We start from the raw sequence: 27,144 nt of genomic DNA, 5'->3' as shown, positions 1-27,144 counted from the left end.
TAGTTGAGATAACTTCTATGCGTAGTCAGACCTCAATAGTGTTCAAAAAGTCAGATATATATTTTTCGTCTAACTACCTAAACCTGAATCTACATTGGCGGTGAGTCATCGCTTCAGTGACACAGTGGAGGAATTCTTTATGCCTAGACAATATTGCCATCCACTCCAGGGGTCCTGCCCTTGGGAAAAGAAAGGAGGAAATACACCATTAAAATTTTGGCCGATGCTTATTGGAAGCTCAGCCAGGGGATGATGCCTTGGGGTAGAATACTAAATCAGAGTTATTCCTGTGCATGCATGCATGTGCATACACAACATGGCTACATATGGCATTGCCAATGTCACACCGATTAACGTGCTATAGTAACCAAAGAGTACTATTCCTCATAAGCTTCCCTAATACATACTCTCCCCCCCCCCCAATCATTTGGGCCAATTTCCTCTTCCTTTCCTGGCACCTCCTGCACTGTTGTTGTCCTTTAAGACACGGGATGGGGATTTGTCAAAGTCAATGAGCACTTTATTAAAGGGAGAGTGCTCAGTAATGAACAATTCAGCAATTTAATGAGATTCTGTAGCTCTGTCTCCAGCCTGTATATCAAGTTTCACTTCTATAAAGCACCCTGACACTAATCCTCTGGCATACCCAATCTTCACCCTGGGCAGAATATTAGATTCTTCCATGGTATATTGCATTACCAGTATAACCTTAGCAAAAATGATGAACTTAACTACACTTGAGGCAACAGAGCAGGCCTGATTTGATTTTCCTGTATTGGGTTGACTATGAGGGAATTACTTATTTACTAAGATAAAGCAAAAACAGTTTCTTATTGCCCACTGAAAGCTTGAATTGGCAAATATTTATGTATGTCTTAGTCTTAATTCATTCTGGAGGACCAGGAATGAGAATATATATATATATATATATATATATATATATATATATATATATATATGCCCACAGCAGTAAAATAGCTTAAATATTCTACGTAACAGCATTAGTAACCGTTAGAGAGGCAATTATGATAACACCTAAAGTGGTCAGTGTACAGTGCTGCCACTCAGCAAACAGCACATTAACCACCGAGGAACACAGAGCTAGCTGCAAGTGTGAAAGGAACAGAATACACACCCTTTTCTTTCATGGGGGTTTCCTTTCTGGAAACCTAAAATACACCAAAGAAAACACCTACTGTCGTCCTTCAGTACAGGAAGAGAGACACATTTTATGAAAATACAGGGCTGCATTAGACACCCTGGAACATGGCTAAATGGTTCTCCTGAAGGCACAAATTTTATGCTCACTGCTCAAAAAAGGTATACAAGTGGCGACCATTTTACGCACATTCACCTGATGTGCAACTGCCTATGTGACAGTCCTTTTGGACCCAGAAGAGGGTAAAATGAGGGGGGGGGAAACAGGGGCAAGGCAGGCTTATGCATGTTCCACCAACGCACATGGGGGGCAGGAATGGAGCCTCTCCCCAAAATAGTCACCACCTGTACCCACTATTCCATCCTTCTAAAACAACAGTAAAACACCAAAACACTGGCTACCACCCATCCACTGCTCTAAACACTTGCACAAGTAGCACTTCCATCTGGCCCAGTTCTGATGTCCTGCTAAACAAGAATGTGTCCCAGTGTCCATTGTGTGTGGGGAAAGATCCTCTCTTTGCAATTTTAATTGTTAGACTCAGATTTTGCCAAGTGATTTTATTGTACTGAACCTTTCAGAATTTTGTCTATATGCCAATAAAGGTTTGGAATTGAATATTCACCCCTCCTTCACCCCTTTGAGAAGGGCAAAGGTGGTTATACTAAGGTGCTGCCAAGTCACTCTGTAAAACGCTCCTCATGCATAGGCACTATGGAATGGCCTAGTAAGAAGTGCCCACTTGCAAGAAGAGCCTACTGCCATTGTAGCCCAGTTCAGAAACTTGGTGACGCCACACAATTCTCAGGGATAAGATGTGGGGCTGTCCAAGGATCTATGAACTACTGGAGTTCATGTGGACATACAAATTTCATGAACCAGTCCCTTTATCATCATCATTTAAGTTGTTGCTTTAAACCCTGCCCTTCAACAAATTTCCAATAAGCATAAGCTAGTATTGGGAAAATAATACACTAATGTAAGAGGTGTAAGCTATACTATGTGCTACTGTAGTTTAAGATGCTAACACTAGATTTTCTGGCTTCCATTACATCTATATCTATATTGCATCTCTTCCTTAGCAAAACACATTTCAGGGATGGCACTGCATTTTTGTCTCATTGCAAACCAGATTACACTGAACACCAAGGGGCAGCACAACAGTCTCTCATCTTAATAATTTAGACCACACAATTATGCATCAAAGCAGAGAATGTGATCTCCCAAATGTTTTTTTTTTTTTATCAAACTAACATATTTTGCAGATATAAAAACCAAGGGTGCAACCCTCCCCAATGTATTAAGAGGTATCCAAAGGATGTAACAGAGCTCACCTTCAGAACACATGGATGGACACTCAGTGCATTAGGACATTACACAAAATAGGCCACCTAGCAGTTAGAAAGCACATCAAAGTGCAAGTAGATAAATAGGTACCGCTCAGGCGGGAAGGTAAACGGCATTTCCGTGCGCTGCTCTGGTTCGCCAGAAGTGGCTTAGCCATGACCCGGAAGTTGTCTGCAGACAAACACCGGCTCCCTCGGCCTGTAGAGTGACATGTGCATGCAACCCCAGAGTCATCTGCTACTGGACCTTACGGTCAGGGGTACCTTTACCTTTATCCTTGCCCAGCTCTCCCCCACCCCAGGGTTTGGTCATGAAGCATGAGTTCTGCTGGAACAGCACTCCAGTGCACACGGTCACAATTCCTCAGTATACAGCCGCAGTCAGATTGTGCGTCAATAATTTTCCTCTGTTGCTTCCACGAAAAACGTGATTTGTTCTTAATCATTTTCTTTTCTGTAATGCTCAAGGATCCACAGTACTAGTCCTCCTACAGTTTAACATACACTTCCAATTATCATTGCACTTTACCTGCCAAATTTGTTCTTCGCTCAGTGACGTGAGTCGGTCACTCTTCAAGACCTCTCGGATGAGGCAGTAGGGTAGCGTCAGGACTTCTTCTGGGTGGTTCTTCTGTAGCTCAGATAGGTGTTTTACCAAGAAGTCAACCACCGCTTTTTCCAGTAAAGTGAGGTTAAATAGGTCAGCAAGTTTATATAGGTCCAAGTAATTAAAGCTATTTAACTCCTGGTCAAATAAAAGAAGAAGAAAAATTAGGAGAACAAAGTTCAAGCAGAACTGAAAAACTCGGCAATGTGTTCAAACACTGCATATTTATGGTATAGAAGAAAACACGGTAATCCAAATTAATCCCAAATAAACCCAACCTTGTTCCCATATGAAATAATTCATTTATCTACAGACAAAGAGACATTTTAGGGGCTAGAAAGGGAAGGTACAGTACCAACTTAGGGACTTCTAAACCAACATCTGCTGATTCACAAAAGAACAAATGAGAGACAGATTAGCTAGTGTGTAAATCAATCAAATTTCTTTTGTAACAGGGAAATTTGAGTGCAATCTACAACAGCTGTCACACCTTCCTTGGCTTTGGGTGAAGATGATGATTTGAGGGAGTTTACATTAGCAGAAGATTCCTCAGGAAACCTGGTCTTTCTTAGGGTGGTTTAGAACAGAGTTATAGGGGAAGAAATTCCACCTAGTCCCTGAAAGAACATCCAGAAGATGAAATGGCTCTGTTTCAGAGAAAATATATTAAAAACAATCCACATATGGTATCATGCCCTGATGAGATTTAATGTATCTGCTAGGTACCATGTCCCCAGTTTTGGGAGAGGCCTAGTGCTAGGGTTTGAAGAAGTTATAGCCAGCAGGGCACATATATTCATCTCTGGTGGAATGCCCACACTTATTGAGATTTTGGGATACAATATCCCAATGTCATAATTTGAAAAACAACTTGCTAACATCACTGAAAGTACAAGGCTGAAATGTGAGGAAAAAATAATGGATTCAATTGTTCAGAGAATTATCGGTTGATGTTGTTTAAGATGTCAGGTCCTTTGGATAACTAAGATAATGGTGATGAGACCCATAATGAAAAAAAATATTATGCCGTCATGCCATTGCAGTTGCTGAGTCTTTTCTTTTGGCTGGAGTTATTTGTTTGCTGATGTTTCTATTTGATTCAAGTAAATAATTGTGGTTTTCAATATTATTATTTTTAAGTGTGGGAGATAACTTCAGATGAAGAAGCCCTTCTCTTATTTCAAAATAAATTTGTGCTTCTTTAACAGTGCACCCCATACAAGGCTTCTGGAAATTCAGGAGAGTTTCAAAAGCAGATTGGAATCTACCATTCCAAGTTTTTAAAAGATCAAATGGGAAGAGCCCAGTCCTTGGGCTCACCTAATGCAGCTCTTCAAATCCTGGCCAGTGTGAAAAGAAAAATTATTGATATTAGCTATCACAAGCACTCCCCATATTTTCTATACTGGCATTATATACTGTTATCACATTTTATTCTTGCAGTAACCCTGTAAGAAAATCAGGCCACAGTACAGTGACTGTGTAGACATGTGTAGACATTTGAACCCATGCCTCCCAAGTTCACTGTTCCACACTCACTTCTCTATAACCTATGCTTTCACTCAGTGTTTCTCAAACTTGGGCCCCCGGGTGTTGTTGGACTAGCTAGCAAGGGATGATGGGAGTTGTAGTCCTGCTTTTTAACCACTGTTTTAACCACTGGGCTGCAGCTATCAGCTACCTCTCTTATACATATGGTCAGTCTGATAAACAACTTGAATATGGAGCTTTTAAGGATCTCAAACTTTGTCCCACATTATTATTTTAAACAGCACCGAGTCCTTGCCCACTCAGGATACAAGAACTTTAGTTCTGAATTCCACAGCCAAGGAAGCTAAGTATATCAGCCTCCTCCAACAAAATTCACTCCATTGTAATACCAATCACTTCTTCAGCTTAAAATTATACACTGCGATACACTGCTACCCAGCTGATGAAGCTGCATGCCAAAAAATGTCATGCTGAGATTGTGAGATGTATATTACTGATCAGATAACCCACCTTCCAATCAGCGATAGGGCTTTGGAAGCATAATGACATGACAAAAGTACAGGAATTGTCGGCAGGAGTTGAACTTTTTATCTTCTTTTGGTACCCACCCCCCTAAAAACTATATTAAGGCAGTTATCTGAAACATAGCAATCTAAACTGCCTCCTTAGAATGCATTTCAAAACAAAAATGTTATAGGAACAGTAGTATTTTTTAAGACATCTACTAAAAAGTAATTCAGTTCAGAAATGCAGTTATAGTTGTTAGGAGCAATCCAGAACTGACCACAGCTTGTGATAGCAATTTCACTTTCAAATGCTTTACCATTTTATTATTATATATGTTGCATTGAAGTCCAATGAATGTCAACATACACATGTGAAAGTCTGGACCATCAAACTATTTATTTATTGTTGTATACAATGTATACCATCAGCATAGCTCTATTCAACTTTTGTGCTTGCCTGAAAATTCAGAGGTACACACTAATGAATAATGTTGACAATCACTGGTTGGCTTCCCCATCCCTGTTTCCTGTTTTGTTACTCCCATAATCTCATATAGGTAAGTGATACTACAGAGAACTCAGGTGGGAGCAGTTTCCTTCAACTTGTCCTCAAGTGTTGCACTAGCCTACCAGACACCCAGATCTCTCTCGTGGGTCAGGCAGATAATTTATAGGCCCACTGCCAATCATCAATTCTAAGTCACCAATGGTAGCCAGGTTTCCTGCAGGCTGCAATAAATTATATCACTATTAGCTATTGGGTTCCTTTGTAAGAAAATGGGGCACATTAAACTAAGGAGAAGAATGCCAATACTAAATGTTGCTCTACTGATGCACGTTCAAATGGCACAACCCAGCCAAAGCATGCTTAACCCTACTCATTTCAAACTGGAAAATGTAAGCCTATACCATATAAAAATAAGTGAGGCTTACAATATTTATCATTGATTGGATTATGCCCTGTTTCTTAATTTAGTGACTGGATCCAGACTTTGGTCCTGCCAGGAAGAGCATCCTCTGAGTGCAATTCTGCTCAGAATATAGAGCAATATGGAAGGTGATACTTGAGGTTGCAGGGGAAGGGAGGAAATCAAAGTTCCCCACTACCAGCACTGGTTCAAAATACTTACATGATCAGAAGGAGCTTTTCCCATATAACACATGCTTTTTATTACTATTTATTCATGCAGTGATTAGCCTGCTTGGTTAAAATGTGACCGAGCGTACATAATTTAATAACATTTTAAACTGGCTGCCATTTTTACCTACTCCTCTTTATTTTATTGTGATATTGGTTGCTTGTTTATGAATTAGTTCGGAGAGGAGTTGTTCTGAATTTCACTGTTAATTGCCTTAGGCATTTTTTTTTTAATGGAAAGGTGGAGTATAAATGTAAAGAAGCGAAGCAAAATACTTTGGTGTTTTGCTTCATGAAAATGCTCTCATAGCTTGTGAATGCGTGTCAATTCTTTTCAAACTTTGTTTTAAAATTAATTCAATCATCTGTATTCTAGAAGCCTTACTGAAAATATCATAGGAACTTCTGCACATGGCTGCAACCCTCTGAACACTTACACTGGGAACATATCATAAAGTTGGAACGTACTTCATCTAGTCCAACCTACAAGCCAATAAAAAAATGCAACTAAATTCAGGGGGATTTACTTTAAAAAAGTAAATGTGAACAGGATTGGGTTGCAGAAAGGTTTAAACCGTGAGCGTGCACTTAAAAAATCTTATTGCATCAGATTAGCAGAACTTCTACAAGAGAGCTTGAAGGATATTTTTCAAAGTGCCCACACCCCTAATAAATGATATATATGAGTCCAGTGAATTTGTATGGCTCACAGCGCTGCAAATTATACTGTATCTATGGCTCTCAACATATACACATTACATATGCCAAAAGAGACACCAACTACAGCGTATAGGAAAATACTCATCAACATTCTATTTTAGTATTATTTCATATCACTTGTTTTCCTTTATACGTTTAAGAAAAGCACTGCATGTGCCACCGAAAGGATGTATGTAAGTAAGAGGCTGATAAATGAGAGTTAATCACAACCAAGTACACAGCAGAGTACAATATACCTCTGTTCCTGTGTGCTGTGCTATAAAAAGAAAAGAAAAACACAAGGAGAACTAAGGGGAGAGACTGCATTTCTTTATGACCTTATTTGAAAGATAAACTCCTTAGGGAAATGCAATTTATTCAGATTATCAAGACCCTGCTGTGCAAATCTACAATCTGGGAGCACACTACAGAGATCAAAAAATATTTACTTTATTCTGTTGGGTATAAAAGCTTCTAATGAATGCATAATTAAGACAGGAAAAAGTGTATACAGCTTTAGAAATTCCATCGCTCAGCCAAGCCATTAATATCCAAGGCATCATACCCAGTTGTTACTCCACCTGCTTTGTTTTTGGATTACAGAATAATTATAAATCAAGGTATTACGTGATTATTTTCCATCCATATACCAGCAGCCCTTCCTATACGCAAACATGATGCATTGAAGGTGATTTTGCCCCTTCCTTCATCAGTTCCAAGATGAAAAGATAATTCAATTTAAAATATCAAAAAGTGTATATACTGCAAACTACCAGCTAGAGGTACAGAGTTTGTATACATATCTGAACAGCAATAAAGAGATAGTTTTATCTTTAACTGGTTGCATTTTATGACAATAGATACTGACTAATAAGAAATAGGTAATATACTAAAATTATGTGGAAACCATATATAAAATCCTATCTACAGAGATTAACCTCCTCCCCCAAATATACACAAACACACGCAGAGAGAAAGACCAAGCGCACTTGGCAAACCAACATCCATCCTATATTAAATGCCAGATTTTTATTTGACTATATAATCAAACACTATCTACACCTTAGATTTGGCAGATCAACATATTTATAAGAAAACCAGTCCCTTTCAAAATCACTACAATTTCCAGCATTTTATATCATTTGCCACACCATAGCTGTATTAACCCTGCAGAGGCTTAATTACAAACTCACATCTATTGCAGCATAATATCCACACAGGTAGGCATACTTTCTGCGGCAAAAAGCGACCATGAAGCTCCTCTACAAACCTCATTGACATAATTAGGATTTATGCAAATATCTCAAGTGTTCTTTGGTATCTTCCATTCATTTCAACTGGTATTTAGGCAGATAAATTCCTAGGAGATCTATCATGTCATTGATAAATAATACAACAATAATGTATCCATCACCTATTAACCAAATCTTCTAGGAAGCACACAGCTTGGATCAAATTATAAAATGAAACATCCAATGAGATAAAGGAACATTAGCCCAATTCAACGTAGGATTAAAAATATTAAAATACGTTAAAAGGCCTGGGTAGACAGAAAGACCATGGCCCAATGCTGACAAGATGTCATTATAGACATTGAGTGGGCCACTCTAGGGGAAGGGGGGCACCACTGAAAAGCTGCCCACCCCTAGGTCGCAATAGGTCCAGACATATCCAAAATACTGCAGTCGGCAGCAGTGTCCGGGCAAAAATGGAGAAAAAATTCCGGGGAATTTTTTGCCCGTGTTGCAGTGCTGTTTTTGCCACCCCCCACAAAAAAAAAATAGTTCAAATACAGGGTTGTGTTGTTGTTGTTGTTTGCAATTTTGCCCAAAAAGCTAAGCAAACAACTTTCTGTCCAGATTTTCACTGTTTTAAATAGGGCAACCCTCCCCACCCCAGATTAGAAGCACCATTTGGGTTCCCAAACTGCCTTTCCCTATATCTTTCCTGCTAAAAATGCCCCCCTCCCTTCTAATCCTAGTCAAGTCACGTGCTTTAATACTAACCCATGGTTATCTTTAACTTGGCTTTGCACAATCCCATCATTATCATTAACATTGTTTCAGATGTTATGCTAATCACAGTTAACTGAAAAAGAGATGAGGAAGGTGGGGTACAGGAGATAGAAAAGAGGAGTCTGCATGTCCACAGGAGACTTTTGCTCTCTTAGCTGTGGTTCAGAGATTGAGAGAACCAGTCCTGTCAAAACCATTACTGTTCCCAATATTTCACACCCTGCGCCACATCTTCCCTGCTAAGTTTCCTTTCCAGATTTGGCACTCTTTGTATGCTCAGGGCTGCAACCAGCAAGGGCTCTTCACATGTGGCAATCTGTTTCTTTGAGGCAGGGGTCTTCAGGATATTTCAAAACCTTCTTGACTGCAATGGCACAATAGAGCTTTGATGGCCTGCAGATACATTTTAGAACCTACTTCTTCAGCCTCATTACCCAACTTTAAGATACACTTTCTCTGCTCCCTACCGAGATTCCTGCATTGCAGGGGGTTGGACTAGATGACCCTTGGGTCCCTTCCAACTATATGATTCTATCAACCCAGACCTTGCCAACAAGAGCAGATTATTCGAATTTCATATGTACTTTTCATTAATTCATTCCAAGTACTGAACATGTGTTCTTATTTTTGTGGTGCAGGTTTCATATTTGATTGGGGCTTTACTTTATGTAAGCATGAATATATATATATATATAGAGAGAGAGAGAGAGAGAGAGAGAACAGAAGTCCTAGGGCCCACCTAATAAGTTTCCCACTTTGCTAAAAGCAAAGCAGATTATCACTTCTATTTTAGGCTGCCGAAAAGAATAATCACTCAAAACCCGGCAAGCATCTGACAGACATCTGAAGATGAACTTATTCTTTTCCCATCTTAACCTTTCTCAGTAGCTTTTGGATGAGAAACAAGATTTAAAATATGAAGGCTACTCATTCTTCAGAGATGTCTATTAACATGGATAAAAACCAATTTAAAAATTTTGTGCATGTGGGTGGATAGGACTGGGGAAGCTGAAATAAAATATTCCTCCATTTCTTTCCAAGAGCTAAAAGGGCTACATGCATCTGGTACTCATATTTCCTATTCTCTCACATTAGAGAAGCAAGTCTCCTCTTTCAGGTCACGTATCCCACATAAAAGTGCTAAACTAATGCCGTTTAATGACAAATTAATGTCCATGAATAAAAAATACACCTCTAATAGCATAGAGTAATTTGCCATTACAATATCATCATTGGACATGCCCCTGGTTTAATACGATGTATTTAATTCATAACTTAATGAGTGATATATAAAAAGAGAGAGATGAACCCTGCAATTACATTTATGTGAGTCTGTCACCTTATTTGTAAAACCTTAGAGTCATTTACATTCAAATTAGAACAAATGAGTGATTTCACAAAGTGCAATGATAAATGACCACTGCTGCATAAGACAGGGCTGTATTTCCTGTGAAACCGTTAACAGTTCCCCATTATTTGTTAAAAATTACAATGCATATTGCCCAGTGTTGTGTGAATAATGACTTTTTTACTGATTAGGTCACAAGACTAATATGGAGCAAAATAAATAATTTCTTTTCATTTTTGTTCTTTCTGACGCTTTAATTTATTCAAACAAGTGGGCTTACACTGCCACCTACTGCTTAGTGGTGAGTATTGTGGGGATTCCAGAGTCTTTCAAGACAAAACAAAATACACCCCAATCATCTATAATACCAGTTTTGTTGTTTTAAAACCTGAAACCTTCCCACCCATCCCAAGTCCAGTGAGACTCCCCTCTGCTCAAATGCTGGCTGGTAAATTACAGGACATGTAATATTTGCACGTACCAACCAGTTCCACTTGACAAATGAAACACAAATTAAGTGATAAGATGGATAAAAATATATATATAGTACACGTCATTATCATTCAGCAAATATCTGAATGAATGAAATCAAGATGCAGTTCCTAGATGGATGTCCAAATGCTTGCTTATTGCTTCATGCGTCACACCACCAGCACAGATCAAACATTACAGGCAGTGTGTCTTGTGATTCCCTTCTCCCCTGCCTTTTCAAAATGACAGACAAGCAGGAAAATTGTGTGCTCCATGAAATCTGCCACTTTAAGCAACTGCCACAGGGCAAGACCTACATCACAGTTGCTACCCCTGAACCTAGCACCTTTCAGTCAGCAGATGTTCACAGGTTCAAAAACCAAGTTATGGGGGGAAACAACCTGCCTTTAAAACATTATTTGCCGTGTTGTAAGGACTGCATGAATGCAGACGCTTAACAAAAGCTCCTGCCAGCCCATGTGGATTGTAGCACAGCACCTTTTGCAAGATTAATTCCCTGCACATGTTAAACTATGAATTAGCCTAACTATATAGACTTTAGTTGTATCATAAACTAAGCCCCAGTGTCTAATCAAGTCTTTCTATCAAGGTAATAAAAGCTCCCGGGAAGAAAAACCACAACACTTTCCAGCACTTCTCCTTGCCTGCCAGTAATAATTCAGATAACAGAATGTAAAAATAGAACATATTGCTGTGATTGTTACTGCTTCTTAATAAAGACAACAGCACTGTATCGAAGAGTCACTCTACTGGACTTCTCTACAGCTGTTGCCACCATAAATTCCTGTCCACATTCTAAGAGGGGCATGGGGCGAAAAGAAATCCTGCAAATCTTTCTAGTCCTTCAATTCAGAAATTCAAGATTAAAACCAAACCCTCGGGAATCCAGCAAACTTCAACACAGTTCAGTGTTGCTTAATTAAAACACTGAGCAACTAATGAGTCGGCAAAAGTTCTAAGGAATTCATGAAGAAGAAGAGGAGTTTGGATTTGATATCCCGCTTTATCACTACCCTAAGGAGTCTCAAAGCGGCTAACATTCTTCCTCCCCCACACTCTGTGAGGTGAGTGGGGCTGAGAGACTTCAGAGAAGTGTGACTAGCCCAAGGTCACCCAGCAGCTGCATGTGGAGGAGCGGAGACGCGAACCCGGTTCCCCAGATTACGAGACTACCGCTCTTAACCACTACACCACACTGACATTATATACCTTCCAGTTCCTAATTCTCTGGCCAGCTAGTTGTCTACATTAGCTGTATCCTTGAGACCAACCTTCATACCACATAGAAGACAATGCAGTAATCTAATACATGAACACCTATGGTTAAATTATACCAATCCAAGAATGGTGGTAGCTGTCTTATTAGCTGCAGCTGGTTAAAGGCACCAAGGAACACCTGGGGTTCCAATAACTGGTTCTACAACAACCTGCTCCTTTAGAAAGAGTGCAGCCCCATCCAGGCCAGTTCCCTGGACCTGTGAATAGTTCACCCAGTTCAGATGTCACAGAGAAATAGAGTTGGGCATCATAAGCATATTGATCATAAAGGTAAAGGTAAAGGGACCCCTGACCATTAGGTCCAGTCGTGACCGACTCTGGGGTTGCGGCGCTCTTCTCGCTTTACTGGCCAAGGGAGCCGGCGTACAGCTTCTGGGTCATGTGGCCAGCATGACTAACCCGCTTCTGGCAAAACCAGAGCAGCACACGGAAACACTGTTTACCTTCCCGCCGGAGCGGTACCTATTTATCTACTTGCACTTTGGCGTGCTTTCGAACTGCTAGGTTGGCAGGAGCTGGGACCGAGCAACGGGAGCTCACCCCGTCGCGGGGATTCGAACCACCAACCTTCTGATCGGCATTCCTAGGCTCTGTGGTTTAACCCACAGCACCACCCGCATCCCTATATTGATCATACCTCACTCCAAATCTCCTAATGACTAATTCCAAATATGATTTGATGTTAAACAGCACTGGAGATAATATGGTGTCCTTCAGCACCTGTAGCTCCAGAGCCAGGGGGGATGAGAAACACTTGTACAACGTTATCTTCAGGATTGGCCACACTAGTGTCTCCTTCAAGGTGGAAGGCACCACCCCACCCCCACTTAAAAACACCTAGCTCCCCACCTCCAATCTAGCTTCAATCAGCCATGAAAGACAAGGATCAAGGGGACACATGGTTGGGTGCATACTTGCAAGCACTTGGCACATGTTGTTGTGCTGCAAGAACTGAAATTGATCTCACATTGAAAGGCTTGATGGAGCATTGGAAACCTTACTAGAAGTTGTGTCAACCACGGCATCAAGCTCACTACCAAGGCAGGTGACTGTCCTCAAAGCACACAGCAAGGAAATCACAAAGGGTCTCTGAGGTGTCCTGGGTGGGTTCCATCTACCAATATAAGTCTCAAGAGCCCACAGACCACCCTGAAGAGCTCCACTGGGCAATTACTCAATGATCCAATGGAGTAGGCCTGCTTCATTGTTTTCATCACCACTAAGTAGGCACCATTATGTGCTCTAACTCATGCTTGGTCAACTTTGCAGTGGTACTTTCACCATCTGCTCTAGCAGTCATGCAGCCTATTTAATAGCACATAGCTCCGCAGTATACCAGTATACAGGATTTACCCCACAGTGTCAGAGAGGACACTATCTCTGATTTCCATACCACCAATGGTATGCATGCTGCAGTCTCTCATGACAACAGTTCCCAACACCACACTACAGTGAACCAACTCAGCTGGGAAAGCTGCTGGGCAGTAGGCTAGGTGGTAACCCAGCAAGGCCAGTCCCCAGAAGGAGAAGTCAACTCCTATCCCAGATCCTCTAGTCTATGTTGACGCTGCACAAAGTACCAGACAAGCAAAGCTGGGCAAAATCCACTCCCCCCAGCTCACCCACCCAGGTCTTGAGAGATAAACGCCAGATTGGCTCCTTCATCCACTATCAAAACTAGCAGCCACAGAATGGAAAGGCATCTGAATTTTATCTCTATACATAAAATGCAATACAGAAGCATCAACATTTAGAATGAGAAAACTGGAGTGACTTGATGAAGGTTTAAAAGATCCCAAATGGACAATGTTTTTATTGAGACCAAGCACAAAATGGTGGCAAGCTTCCAAGCTTTTCAATAGTTTTCATCAGGCAATATGTTCATAAGAGTAATGCAACAACAACAATAAAAAGCGTTAGGGTTGGTTAATGTTCTTCTAGATTCGCTGTACACTATACAAACCCTATAGCAAATACAGTGGCTGGGGGGAATCGCCACAAGGGGGAACAGTTATCTCGCCACTTCAAACTGCGGCAATAGATCAGACAAGATGAGTGCTGTTGTTTCTACTTCTCTTGCCGTCAACCCAGTAATCTGCAGGCAAAAAATAGAGGGGAAAGAGCACCCTAAAGCCATAAAAATGATGGGCTGAGACAGCCATTTGCTCACTTTTTGGCAGCCCTGTAAGTAACTTCTATTTTGAAAGAGGGGAGACCATTATATTGCAGAGGGGGTAGCTAATCATTTGTGAAGTTGCAGACACCCACCAGCGAGTGCTCCAGATGCTCTGCGAACCACCTTTCGCAAAGCATTCACTTTTGTGACAAATGCACTGAGAAAAGAACTATTACAATTCAGTGATTCTTTTTTTTATTTTATGTTTTGCAGAAAAGGAACAGTTTCCCGGTCCCAAAAATGCTGTTTTAAAATGACTTTGCATTCTAAGCACCAAAATGTCTGTATCTGAAAAGGTTTGGGTAGATCCCTGTTGTTGAAACAATGCTCTGCGGGAACCCTGCAATATTGCTGTTTACTTGTACAGAAAGTACATAGGCAATATTGACCCTCTTTAGCCTAAAGAATGGACAGGAAGGTGCACAGATGGAGATAGGAGCAGGGTACTTAAAGCACCACCTAAGCCATGAGGGTCTAAACATAGCACTATGAATTGGACCTCAAAACAGACAGGAAACCAGAGCATTTGGCATAGCACAGGTGAATCATTCTCACAATGTGTATAGATGTACTTGTGTTTATTGTAATTGTTTGAGTGTTTTGATTGTGTTTGTAAGTCACTTTGAGAAATTTATATAAGAAAACTGACAAAATAATAATAATAATGTCCAGTTCCAGTTAGTAATCTAAACAGCAATATCCTGCACTAATGGAAGTGTTTGAACAATCTTCAAAGGCAGCCACATGTCCCAAACATTACAGTTGTCTTTTCTGGAGAACACAGGGGCATATACCTGATTTCCTGCCTCCCCATTCTCCAAAGAAATCCGTCCTGTACAGATCAAAGGCTAAACAGAAGTCCAGTTCAAAGTCATAATCAAGGTATTGTGTAGTTCTCGCCTCCTGTCATACAGCTGAAGGTGCTCATCCCAACCTCACACATGTAACACAGACTTAAGAATTAAGCTAGGTGCAACCAAATAAAGGGGAGAATCAAGCCCCTTAAGCCTTACCTGGATAAGATAGTGAGAACATAAACTAAGCATTTCCAGCAGCTGCAGATGGCTCCCTGCAGCAAGCACATCTTGAATCACACCTGGTTCCAAGAGTACCTGTATTGGGGAATAAAAAGAAAGAGAACTTGTAAGGAACTTGTCCTTGAAAGTGCTCTGCAAAATATTCAATGTGATATTTGAAGCTGTCAATTCTTACAACACTCCAGGTGCACAATCTATAAAGTTTTGCATTTTGTTTGAAAACCCTTTCAAACAAACGGTTTAACTACAGTTAAAAAGCAGGCACTGTTGTTTCTCTTCACAACAGACAGGAAGGAGAGAGAAGCACTGCTACTTATTTCTGTAGCCAGCAAATATTATTAAATTACACCTATTAACAACATTTTCCTTACAGCAGATTCATACAACCAATATGCTGCATGATGCCCACTTATTGCTTTAGCCCATGTTTTCTCAGCAGCTCATAGTGAGGGGAGTCATCGGGCTAATTTGCCTTGCGCAGAAGCTGCCAGATTTGCATACTACTACAAACATATCAACACTGATCACACGATTACCAAACAAAGGCAAATATTGTCAACATGTCCACCTTGTGTGCATATTCACTAGAATGTTCAACAGATAACTTATTTGTTTTGTTTCTAACTTTGCACAAATGTAGCTACTTTACACTACCACAGAGATATCCCCCAAGTTTTTGTCATCTACATGAAACTTTCCACATTAGCAGCTTTGAGATCTGCAATTGAGCTAGTAAGGACCATAAACAAACAAACAAACAAACTGAGGGGGGATGTGAACGTAACACATTCCAAGTAATTGTTGTGGGAAATTACAGTCAAACGTAACTGTGCATGAGTGCTAGTTAGTGCATGAAGGGGTTACGACCATAGAGCTCTATTCCTAGATTCAACTAGGTAATCCCCCTCTTTCCATGTGGAAATGAAGCTGCTTCCCTTCCTGTTCCTCACTCCTCTCTTCCAGCCAAGTAATCCACCAGGACGGATGTATCTGAACTTCATCCAAGTTCAGACTGCATACTTGAAGCTGTATTATGTATTTTGCACCCACGAGTAATCTACTTGTGTTCTCCTTGCTGCTGCATGGAACAATGTTTGAAACAGACCTTTGGATTTAGTAAGTAAAGCTGGGAAAATAAAACCTTCTTCACCTGACACTGTAATATCAGCATAGGTACCAGGTGAGCCTTTCTGGGGATAAATGCCACAGTTAATGAAATTTTAACACTGACCACAAATGGCCTACTGTAACTTAAGAGGGTAGATCCCAAGCCATTTAAAACCAGCTCTTGTGCTTAGAAGAAAACTAACAAGTTAAGCTGTTGCATTCCGCTGCCCATTCTGCCTTGGTACCAGCTAGCGGGGCAAATCTGTGGCCTATTCAGGCTGAAGGAGACAGCCTGTCTGACTCTCTTGTGTCAGTCACATGCTTGAGAGTGGGGTAGAGACAGGCTGTCATTTAAGTGCTGTGCTGCCACCTCTCTCCCTCTTCTTTTCCTGGCAGCAGCACCCACCACCCTCCCTCCCTGTCTCTCCGTGTGAATTTATGGCTGATCCACCTGTTTGTGGGGTTTTGTTTTGTTTTTGTTTTGCCTATTCCATACTGAATAGCTGGGTGCTAGGCATCAGATGGTCTGCTGTACTGTTTATTTGGCTAATCTGATCTTCAGTTTGGTTGATTTTGGCGGTTCAGGAAGGAAAGTAGTTGCATTTTAGGCTTTGGGCACCTTTCTGGGTGATGGGCTGCCCCCGAGGCTTACACTCTGGGCTCTGCATCTCTATGGTAGGATAGGGGCCTTGAGGCTAAACTGCTTCAGCTGACCAAAGCTATGGGGCCTTGAGTGGGTGGGGATGGAGCAGCACAGGCATTCCTACTCACCATCATGGGGTGACCTGGGAATGAGAGGCAGGCTTGACAGCCTTGCCTCCCCTTCCTGCAGGCAGGAGTTTTGGTCTCCCCAGTGACTGCTGTTGTTCAGGTTCAGGTTTGCTCCTGCAATAATGTTTTCCCTCAACAGGGTTTTTTATGGGTTTTACTATTAACTGAAGTGCCCCTAGTTCAACCCAGCTTCTGTGTCTGTCTCTCTATTTGGCAATCAGTCACAAAGTGCCAGGGAGGAACCAGACAGCTGTGTTCTGAACTAAAAGAAGTTTATGAGATGTCAAAGGAATCCCTGCACTGTGGTAACCTACCTGGAATTAACAGCCTATGGATCATTCTGATAAGCTATCTCTGTCCTGGAGAAGTTGTAGCTCAGGGGTAGTCAACATGGTGCCTTTTCAGATGTTACTGGACTCTCATCAGCCCTGGCCATTGGCCATACCAGCTGGTGCTGATAGAAGTGGGAGACCAAAACCATCTGGAAGGAACCATGTTGGCTACTTCTGTTGTAGCTGGTGCACTAGGTTTAGCTGGCAAAAGGCATGACATTCAACAGGGGCTTTCAGTATCAAGGTTGGCTCAGTCACTCCCGAACTGCAAACCTGATCTTTTAAGGCTGATCTTTGGTCAAATGCAGCAGCCATCAACAGTACCTCATGAAAAGTACTAGATAAACAAACTCAGATCAAGTTAAGAAAACAACCAGCTAAATATAAAAGGACTGCATTAAATCTTATGCAGTGACTGCTAAAAAGTTAAAGACAGGTTCAAAACATAACCTGACATCATAACCTAATACAGTGGTACCTCTACTTATGAACTTAATTCGTTCCGGAGGTCCATTCTTAACCTGAAACTGTTCTTAACTAGAAGTGCGCTTTCGCTAATGGGGCTTCTTGCTGCCATTGCATTGCCAGCACACGATTTCCGTTCTCATCCTGGGGCAAAGTTCTCAACTCGAGGTAACTCTTCCAGGTTAGCAGAGTTTGTAACCTGAAGTGTTTGTGACCTGAGGCGTTTGTAACTTGAGGTACCACTGTATACACTTTAAAACATGATCTAATAGCTCTAGACAGTATCCTAAATATAACTGCTAAAAATTATTATATAATTCATAGGGAGATGACTATTTTTGTATTGAGAGTTTCCCATAACCTTACAAGTGTGTCTAACAATCATTTCTAATAAACACTGCTTCTGTTGAACAGGAATAATGAAGTATTTCCACACAGATTTCCTTTTCCCATTTTAATATCCAATCCTGCAACACCAGCTGTTTTCACTAGAGGTCTCAAGAAACCCACTTTATACAGAAAAGGAACGTTCCACTTTCCTGCTGTTTAAAAGAAATAAATGAAACTGAGAAATAACAGAACACATATTTTAAGGAGATTGAATGCATTACCTATATAATCAAAGTACTACCTATCTGATAAATTGTTTCACATACAACACAATCCAACATGGTTTACTAACTCCTTGTAAGATGATGAACCAGAGGGCTGACTAAAAACAAATGAGCAAGTCTCCTATAGCATACCAAGTACTGCACTTGTGGGGCATTAACAGGGGTCATTTACATTATCCTATAGAGGTCTACTCAGCAGTATGTCCTGTAGATTTTTTTGGGACTTGCTATCCTTTGGCATTCCAAATGTTGCTGAACTGCAACTCCCATCATCTCTGGCCACTGGGCCATGCTTGCTGTGGCTGATGGGAGTTATAGTTCAGCAACATTGGAAGGCCAAAGGTTCTCCACATCGGTTGTATAGGATTGTAGTCTTCTCTCTCTCTCATTCTTCCTACATACCTCCCATCTCATCACTATTCCATCCTGGTAAGAAACCTGTCAGAGAAGTTAGGCTGAAAGAAAGTGACTGGCCCAAGGTCATCCAGTGAACTTTATAGCTGAGTATGGATTTGAATGTGCTCCCCAATGCTGAGACTGTCTTCATTTAGCTATCTGCAGAGGACCTGTAATATATAGCTCAGTTGGTTAGAGCATGGTGCTGATGATTCTGAAGTTGCAGGTTTGATTCCCATAAGGGACAGCTACATAGTCCTCTATTACAGAGGGATGAACTAGATGATCCTCAGGGTCCCTTCCAACTTGATGATTCTAAGTACCTATAAAGTTCACGTACATCGAGCCAGCCCTAGACTAAAGTGCACCCCAATTGAGTATTTATTAAGCTCTGGCTACACAGACCTTTAAAGCCCTAACCTGTGCCTAGAAATGTGGCACAAATGGAAGTCTGGATGAGCCCTAACTCTCAAAAAGCCAGCTGGCCAGACCACTGTCCATTTGCAAGTTACAATATGACAGCATTTTCAGGTGGCTTCCTCAGCATGTTTGGTATTTCAATCAATATGCATAAACTCACTCCTCTGCATGTCCTGTTAAATTTAGAATGGCTTTACCTCCAGGTAAAGTTAATGAAGACGGGGCTACAAAATGGCTTCATCATCATCAAAACAAAACAAAACATATATTGGAAAAGAACAAGGATAATAAATGAGGCATCCCCTTTTCCCTTCCCCTGGTTGAGACAGAAGAGTAGGATATTGGACCGTACAAGGCTCAGGTTTGCTTTGAGCAAAGCATTATAATTTTTTCATCTCAGTGAGGGTTGTTGTGAAAAGAGCTTTCTATTTACTGGTGGGAGTGGTAGGCACTGGAAATTCTGTTTCAGAAAGAAAATATCCTATTCCCTTGGTAATACTGTACCGATGGACCAAAACCTATTGTGACTAAGACTTTTCAGAGCAGTGTGTAGGAGGCACATGCACAAATCCAATTATTTGCTAACAGCATTTCTGCCTTACACCCACGCAATACTTTGAAATCTTCACCATTAACACTTCAATGGTTTTGAGTCACCTCATGGGCACACAGGCTTCTCACTGCTCTGACAGCAGCTACTAACATTTGAAAGAGCTGTCTCTCAGGGAAGGCATTCCAGCAAATGTAGAAAAACCTCCTGGGCTCTTGGCACACATGGTTACAATAATACAATACATATCCCTAACAAACAGTGTCTTTTAAAAGGCACAACTCCAGTTGATTACATGGGACTGCACATTTCACTTATGTTAAAATGTGCTCAAGGTGAGTATGATTATAACTGAATTTTTCAAAGGCCAGCCTATTTCACTTAGCCCTTAATTCCCAAATTTCTGAAAGACTGTATTTCACTACAGACCCTCCTGAATATTAAGATCAACAGCCAATGCCCTTTTAAATGTGATGTGGGAGAGGGGATTATTGGGTTTTCTTTGTTCTTATTTTTATTGGGCTCCCCACCATCCAGATACTGCTATCTCAGTTGCATCTGAAAATCACATCAGTTTCTAAAGTGCTTTGCAATGTGGCATGAAGGTCTGCTCTTTCAGAGTCCCCTGTAGACAGAAGTAGAAAGCTGTGCAGTTCTTTCGATCCTGGCCAATGTGTTTTTACATCCTCCCTGAAAGTGTGATGTTGATCTGGAATTGAAATGCAAACCTGTTGGAGAAACTGGACATGGAGGAAGGGTTTAATCTCCTTCATGAGCATAAATCACCCCATGCATGAGATAAGCCAACAGGTGCAAGGCCAAGCCAGTTGCCATGGTAATATCCCGGTGCCATCTATTCTAAGGTGACCCGGTCTGTTTTATATGCTTGTTAAGAATTTTAGTACTATACCTGTCCAGTGTATGCGAAGTCCAGAGCTTGCTTTAAACCTATGCTTGTGATGCCATGTAAATTCACCTCATCTGCACCACTTTCAACCATACAAAGGCTGAACATCGCCTAAGAAAAGAAAAGAAAAAATTGTCTACATTACATTGATCAAACTTGGATTTCCTATTAAAGATAAGGGACTTTTGTTGCTGCTTTGATGTTCCCTAATTAAGATAGCTAGTAATACTGCAGTCATTAATCAGTATGCAATTTATTCCAAAAGTACCGTATTTTTCGCTCTATAACACGCACCTGACCATAACACGCACATCGTTTTTAGAGGAGGAAAACAAGGGAAAAAACATTCTGAATGAAACAGTGGCTGTATCATTTTTGTGCTTCATGCTGTGGCCACAGACATGTGATCTGATGGTGAATTTGGGATGACGCAATGCAAAAATCCTGAGAATCCCTGTGCATCCATGGTTTGTAACCACGTTTTTGCACCATTGCAGCCCCAGGAAACTTTGGGTGCGTGATTTTTGGGGGGCAGGCTGTAGCCATGGACATGCTATGTGCTCTGATGGTGAATTTGGGCTGACCCAATGCAAAGATCCTGAGGATCCATGTAGATCCATGTTTTGTAACCATGTTTTTGCACCATTGCAGCCCCAGGCAACAGTGGGTGTGTGATTTTGGGGGGGCAGGCTGTAGCCATGGACATGCTATGTGATCTGAGGGTGAATTTGGGGTGACCTAATGCAAAGATCCTGAGGATCCATGTAGATCCATGCTTTTTAACCACGTTTTTGCACCATTGCAGCCCCAGGCAACAGTGGGTGCGTGATTTTGGGGGGGCAGGCTGTAGCCATGGACATGCTATGTGATCTTATGGTGAATTTGGGGTGACCCAATGCAAAGATCCTGAGGATCCATATGGATCCATGCTTTTTAACCACATTTTAAGTGGGGAGGGAAGGAAAAACACAGAACGGACAAGGAGCACGAGAGGGGTGTGCAGAGAAGCAGCTGGCTAAGAATGCAGGAGAGGGGTATAACTGGGAGGGAGGAAAGGAAGGCAAAAGTTTTCCCTCACCTACCCACCCAAGCCAGCCAGCTAGCGCGCGCGCTCTCTCTCTCTCTCCCTCCTGCATGTTTTCCCCTCTGCTTGCCTGGAGGGGAGGGGCTTTCCCTGCTCTTTGTTCCGTTTGAGCAAACACAGCAAGGAAACAGAGGTGGGTGGGCAGTAAGACCCTGAGGCAGAATGCAGGAAAGCAGCCGCTTCCTCCTTTCAGGGTTCCCTTCTCCGAGACCTGCAATTTGATTTTTGCCTGCTTTTTTTTGCCTCCCCTCGCACCATTTGGCTCCAGGGACCACACATTCGCTCAATAACACGCACAGACATTTCCCCTTCCTTTTTAGAAGAAAAAATCTGCGTGTTATAGAAGGAAAAATACGGTAATTTATACTGGTTTCATTTCATAACCAGATATACATGACAAGCCTGTGATCTTTCAGAAAAACTACTGTGTTTGGACCCTTCCAACTGAAAAGCAATATCCTGCCCCCCCCCCCAACACCCTCCAAATCACTCTGTGGTCTTGGGCAAGTCTCCCTCCATCTCTCAACCTTAAACACCCTACCCCAACCATCAGTAAGAGGATAACAAAATTAGGATAACAAAACAATTTGCAGCGAGCATTTTTACTCCCATCCTTCAGTTAAATAGACTAAGACTTGTAAAAGGGCCATTGTGAGTATACAACCCACAGCTGCTGCACATACAGTCCCCATGTGAGATCCTTAGGATCTCTGCTGGATTGCAAACCTTCTAGCAGCTCCCTGCACTCCCACAGATAATCCCATGGGAGTAGGGAGGGCCCTGCACCTTTTAATAGTTCTGCAGAAGAGAACATTTCTGCAGATGTAGGTGAAATGCAAGCTACATCTACTGAAACCCCCTCTTCTGTTCAGCTATAAAAAGGTGCAGGAGCCCAGCCCTCACTTTTTTATTCAGCCACCCTAAATGGGCACTCCTGGCAACATGAATTAGTGACAGAAGCGTTTAAAAGTCTTAACGATTACAACTACACTATGTAACCAGTTTACAACTGTACTGCAAATGGTAGTTACTAATTAAATTCCATGCCATTTAAGCCTGAATGGAAACACAGTGATTTTTATTTGCAGCATAAAATAGAAGATACGGGCTGTGCTTTTAATACATCAGAAAGTCAACTATTTATGATACATCCACTTTTTTAAACAAAGAAATGCGATAAAAACCATTATCTGCAAACACAATTTAATGACTTCATAACCTCCAGTGATATCTATTCAGTGACCTCTTTTTGTTTACTGATGATATACCATCATTAATTACAGTTTTCTGAATTATATGAACACACAGAAATGTCCCTGATTAAATCTGTTTTCTAACTTGAAGATCAGTGAACTTTTCAACACTAGTATATTCTGTAGACAAAACAGACCACTTTTGCCAGAGGCGGGGGGAAGAGTGTGCATTTTTTTAATATTACTGTATTTTTCCATGTATAAGACGCCCCCATATGTATAAGATGACCTCTCTCTTTTTGATCCCCAAATTAAGAAATCAGTATTTTAAACATCAGACAGAACTTTTCATTAAGCATTTTATCCACTGGATTTTCTCATTCCCCATCCCAGTTGAATTTTTTGAGCTTCGAGACAGAGATAAGGAATCTGTGTGTCTCTAGGTACTGGATAATAGCTCCCAACCGCTGGTTGGGGCTGATGGAAGTTGTAGTCCAAAACTACAACCAGGACCAGGAAGTTATTTAAAAGCAGGATATAATTTTTAAAAATTTAAAACCTAAAAATTCTTACGTATGTTTGGGGAAAGGTAAGTTTTACTGCCCTTTCTGCTGACGGTGATGTGAGTTTTTATTTATTTGCTTAATTTTTTAGGTTTTCAGTAACACAATATGACCCCCATGCACTCAAAACCTTGACCCCTTTGAGAAGAAGTAAGAAAGAGGTTGGGCAAAAGTCATGTCCTATTCATTCTCGCCACAAGCCTGAACAGTAAAGCTCAAGGTACACACTCATTGATAAGCAATTCCTCATGATTTTTTTATCTGTGCAACGTGTGTGAACAAACCATGGAGGCAGGTCACTGACAGGGTTCCTTCCTATATACTAAGATTCTCCTTTGTACTTGCCAGGCAATATTTGCAAGAGGATGCCTTTATCCTCACCCACAAAGTTTGCTTATGCACACAGTTATCGAACAGATTGTGAAGAAGCTTCAGTGGAACTACTCCCACACCACTTCTTGTAAGTGAAAGATCAGCACGGAGGCATAAGCAGAGTTCAGGCAAACATTTAAAATGCCAACTGGCATGATGAAGGCAACATATGGTGATTCTGCCTGCCAGCCCCATGACTAGTCATTTGAGTGCTCCGAATTCTTGCAAAGATCACAGCTCGCTGCCTCAACCCAAGATTCCTTATATTTTCCAGGACATTGTTGTTGTTGTTTAGTCATGTCTGACTCTTCATGACCCCATGGACCAGAGCACGCCAGGCACTCCTGTCTTCCACTGCCTCCCGCAGTTTGGTCAAACTCATGTCAGTAGCTTCAAGAACACGGTCCAACCATCTCGTCCTCTGGTTTCCCCTTCTCCTTGTGCCCTCAATCTTTCCCAACATCAGGGTTTTTCCAGGGAGTCTTCTGTTCTCATGAGGTGGCCAAAGTACTGGAGCCTCAGCTTCAGGATCTGTCCTTCCAGTGAGGACTCAGGGCTGATTTCCTTAAGAATGGATAGGTTTGATCTTCTTGCAGTCCATAGGACTCTCAAGAGTCTCCTCCAGCTACTATTATTATTTTACTCTGTCTTTCTGTAAAAGTATTCACCTGTTAAATCAACAACAACCACATCTTTAAAAGCAGCACTACACTAACCAGACTAGAACAACAAACTAAAACAGCAGCAGCAGTTCTGAGAGCATCCACTTAAATAAAAATCTTCACCACCCACCTAAGAACAAGGAGTGGTAGAAACAGGTGTACCAATCTTGGGAACATCATTGCTGAAAAGGCCGCATGACAAGTACCCACATACTGACCACAGTAAGATCTGAAGAAGGGTCTTGTGGGTGGAGGTGAGTTCCTGGGCAGCCTCATATGAAGGAAGGAGTGAGGTTCTGTAAATATTCTGATCCCTGACTACTTAGTGCTTTAAAAGCACAAAAACAGCACCTTGAATTGAGCTCAGAAACACAGTGAAAAATGTTTTGTGTGGACGGACAGAGTCCCCAGATCCCGAGTGGTCCCCCCCATCATGTGGAATAACGACTCAAGACAACGTGCTATAGGATTAAATTGGCCACAACTTTATTAAATTTCAAATGTGGGTAGACCTTGGCTCAGACATTGGGCGTTCTCCCTCCCCAGTCCCCAGCCGGGGACCGAGGGAGCATCAGGGTTATCCAGTGTGTGGGGGGGGATGGGCCGGCTCTGGAGAACATATGTTCAAGCAGAGATAGCCGCCCCCGTTACGACGACGCCGCAGGGGAGAGCAATGACGACCTTTCGGCGTACGGTCAAAGCCTCCCTTGAGAAACCCCTTTAACGGGGAACCCTGGTATCGCCGCCGCAAAGAGGAAGATGGACTAAAGGATTCCGCCCAAGGTCTGATACCGCCAAAGTTGTGACGTTTTGCTACGGGAAAGGCGAAACCTGCCAATGCAGGGAAATTCCTTTCCGGCCCTTTAACAGCGACCTTATCGTAGCAGCCCCCGCATACCTGTGAAGAAAAGTTAACCTGCAAAAGAAGACATTAACTGAGGGTGGGTAGGGTGGGAGAAGCTCTGGAGCCAAGTGAGGATTCCCAGGTAAGATCCTCCCTCTATTGTGTGGGCAGGTAATCCCTCCCCTACCTGGCCTGGTCTCCTTGGCAACGCTTCCCCCAGGTGGGATTGGAAAACTGACTGGGGTAGGCGGAGACCTCCAGGTATCCCACCTGAGGGAAGGCAAAGCCAAGCCTATACTGATGGAGCTGCTCCAGATCCAGGGGCTGCATGCGTCCACGCAGAGGGCGCCCCCCGTTTTATGCAGGGAGCGGTCATTATAAAAGTTGTAACCAGACACCTTCCACCTATATTTTGAACCATATGAAACCAATTGTTCTTCAAGAACAGCCCTAAGCAGACCACATTACATTGGTCTAGTCTGAGATGACAAAGCGCCTGAATGATTGAGACCAAGTCTAGTTTCTCCAGGAAAGGATTGGCATCTAAGGCGAAGTTGGCAGAACACATTCCTGCCCACCACACAGCTACCTGGCAATCCCAGGAGAATATTTGGGATCTGGAAGCATTACTACTTCTGGAGGAGTGCAAATCTACCTTGTCTCCAAAATTATAGTAAAAAACTGTAATCTTGTCAACAGCCTCTAACCACAGTACCACCCTTCCCCCCCCCAAAAAAGTTATATTTTTGAAGAAAACCGTCAAGCTGCTTTTACCTAGTGTACCACCTACAATTAATATCAGCTTTGCTAATAGAGGACTACCATGTGTGCGATCTGTTTAGTGCTGGAGAAAGATCCATTACGTTAGCTTTTTATAAGCCAGGAATCACCCACAATTTGTTTATTTGTCCAAGCAGCTAACAGCACAACCTGAAATCTGTCAACCATCTAGCTGTGGCCAATTAAATTAAGTCTACAGAATGAATCCTAGAATCATATAATTGCGGAGTTGGAAGGAACCCTGAGGGGGTCATCTAGTTCAACTCCCCACAATGCAGCAATCTCAACTAAAGCATCCCTGGCAGATGGCCAGCCAACCTCTGCTTAAAAACCTCCAAGGAAGGAGAGTCCACCACCATCTGAGGAGGTCTGCTTCAGCTCTTACCATCATAAAGTTCTTCCTAATGTTTAGTCAGAATCCCTTGTGACTTGAAGCCATTGGTTCAGGTCCTACCCTCCAGAGCAGGAAAAAACAAGCTTGTTCCATCTTCCAGGTGACAGCCCTTTAGATATTTGAAGATGGCTATCATATATCCTCTCAGTTTCCTCTTATCCAGGCTAAACATACCCAACTTTCTCAACCGTTCCTTCTAATGCTTGGTTTCCAGACGCTTGCTTGTCTTGGTTGACCTTCTCTGAACACATTCTTCTTAAATTGTGGCACCCAAAACTGAACACAGGTGTGGTCTGACCAAAGCAGAATACAGTGGTATTATTACATCTTGTGTTCCTTTCCTAACACTGTTATAACTGGGGAGTCTGTTGCTTTTTGGGGGAAATCTTTGTCTCTCC

At 41.9% G+C, this 27,144-nt stretch overlaps 1 protein-coding gene across 4 annotated transcripts in view; it reads right to left on the bottom strand.

Moving 5' to 3' along the window:
- The window catches only part of KLHL32 (kelch like family member 32), a 68,766-nt gene that overhangs the window by 25,560 nt on the left and 16,062 nt on the right, over positions 1–27,144 (bottom strand). For 2 of the 4 annotated variants that reach the window (XM_081857089.1, XM_081857091.1), the window contains exons 4-6: positions 20,858–20,965; positions 15,269–15,367; positions 3,035–3,250 (exon numbers count right to left, since the gene is read on the bottom strand). In XM_081857089.1, coding sequence (XP_081713215.1) covers positions 3,035–3,250; positions 15,269–15,367; positions 20,858–20,965 — 423 coding nt within the window. Of the gene's footprint in view, positions 1–3,034; positions 3,251–15,268; positions 15,368–20,857; positions 20,966–27,144 lie in introns of those variants that run through there. The other 2 variants (XM_081857090.1, XM_081857092.1) reach the window with 2 other exon arrangements.

Source organism: Podarcis erhardii (genome assembly GCF_964252035.2).
Source record: "Podarcis erhardii genome assembly, chromosome: 3".
Lineage (NCBI taxonomy): Eukaryota > Metazoa > Chordata > Lepidosauria > Squamata > Lacertidae > Podarcis > Podarcis erhardii.
The sequence above is the reverse complement of the archived record's forward strand: the minus strand, read 5'-3'. Positions and strand labels throughout refer to the sequence as shown.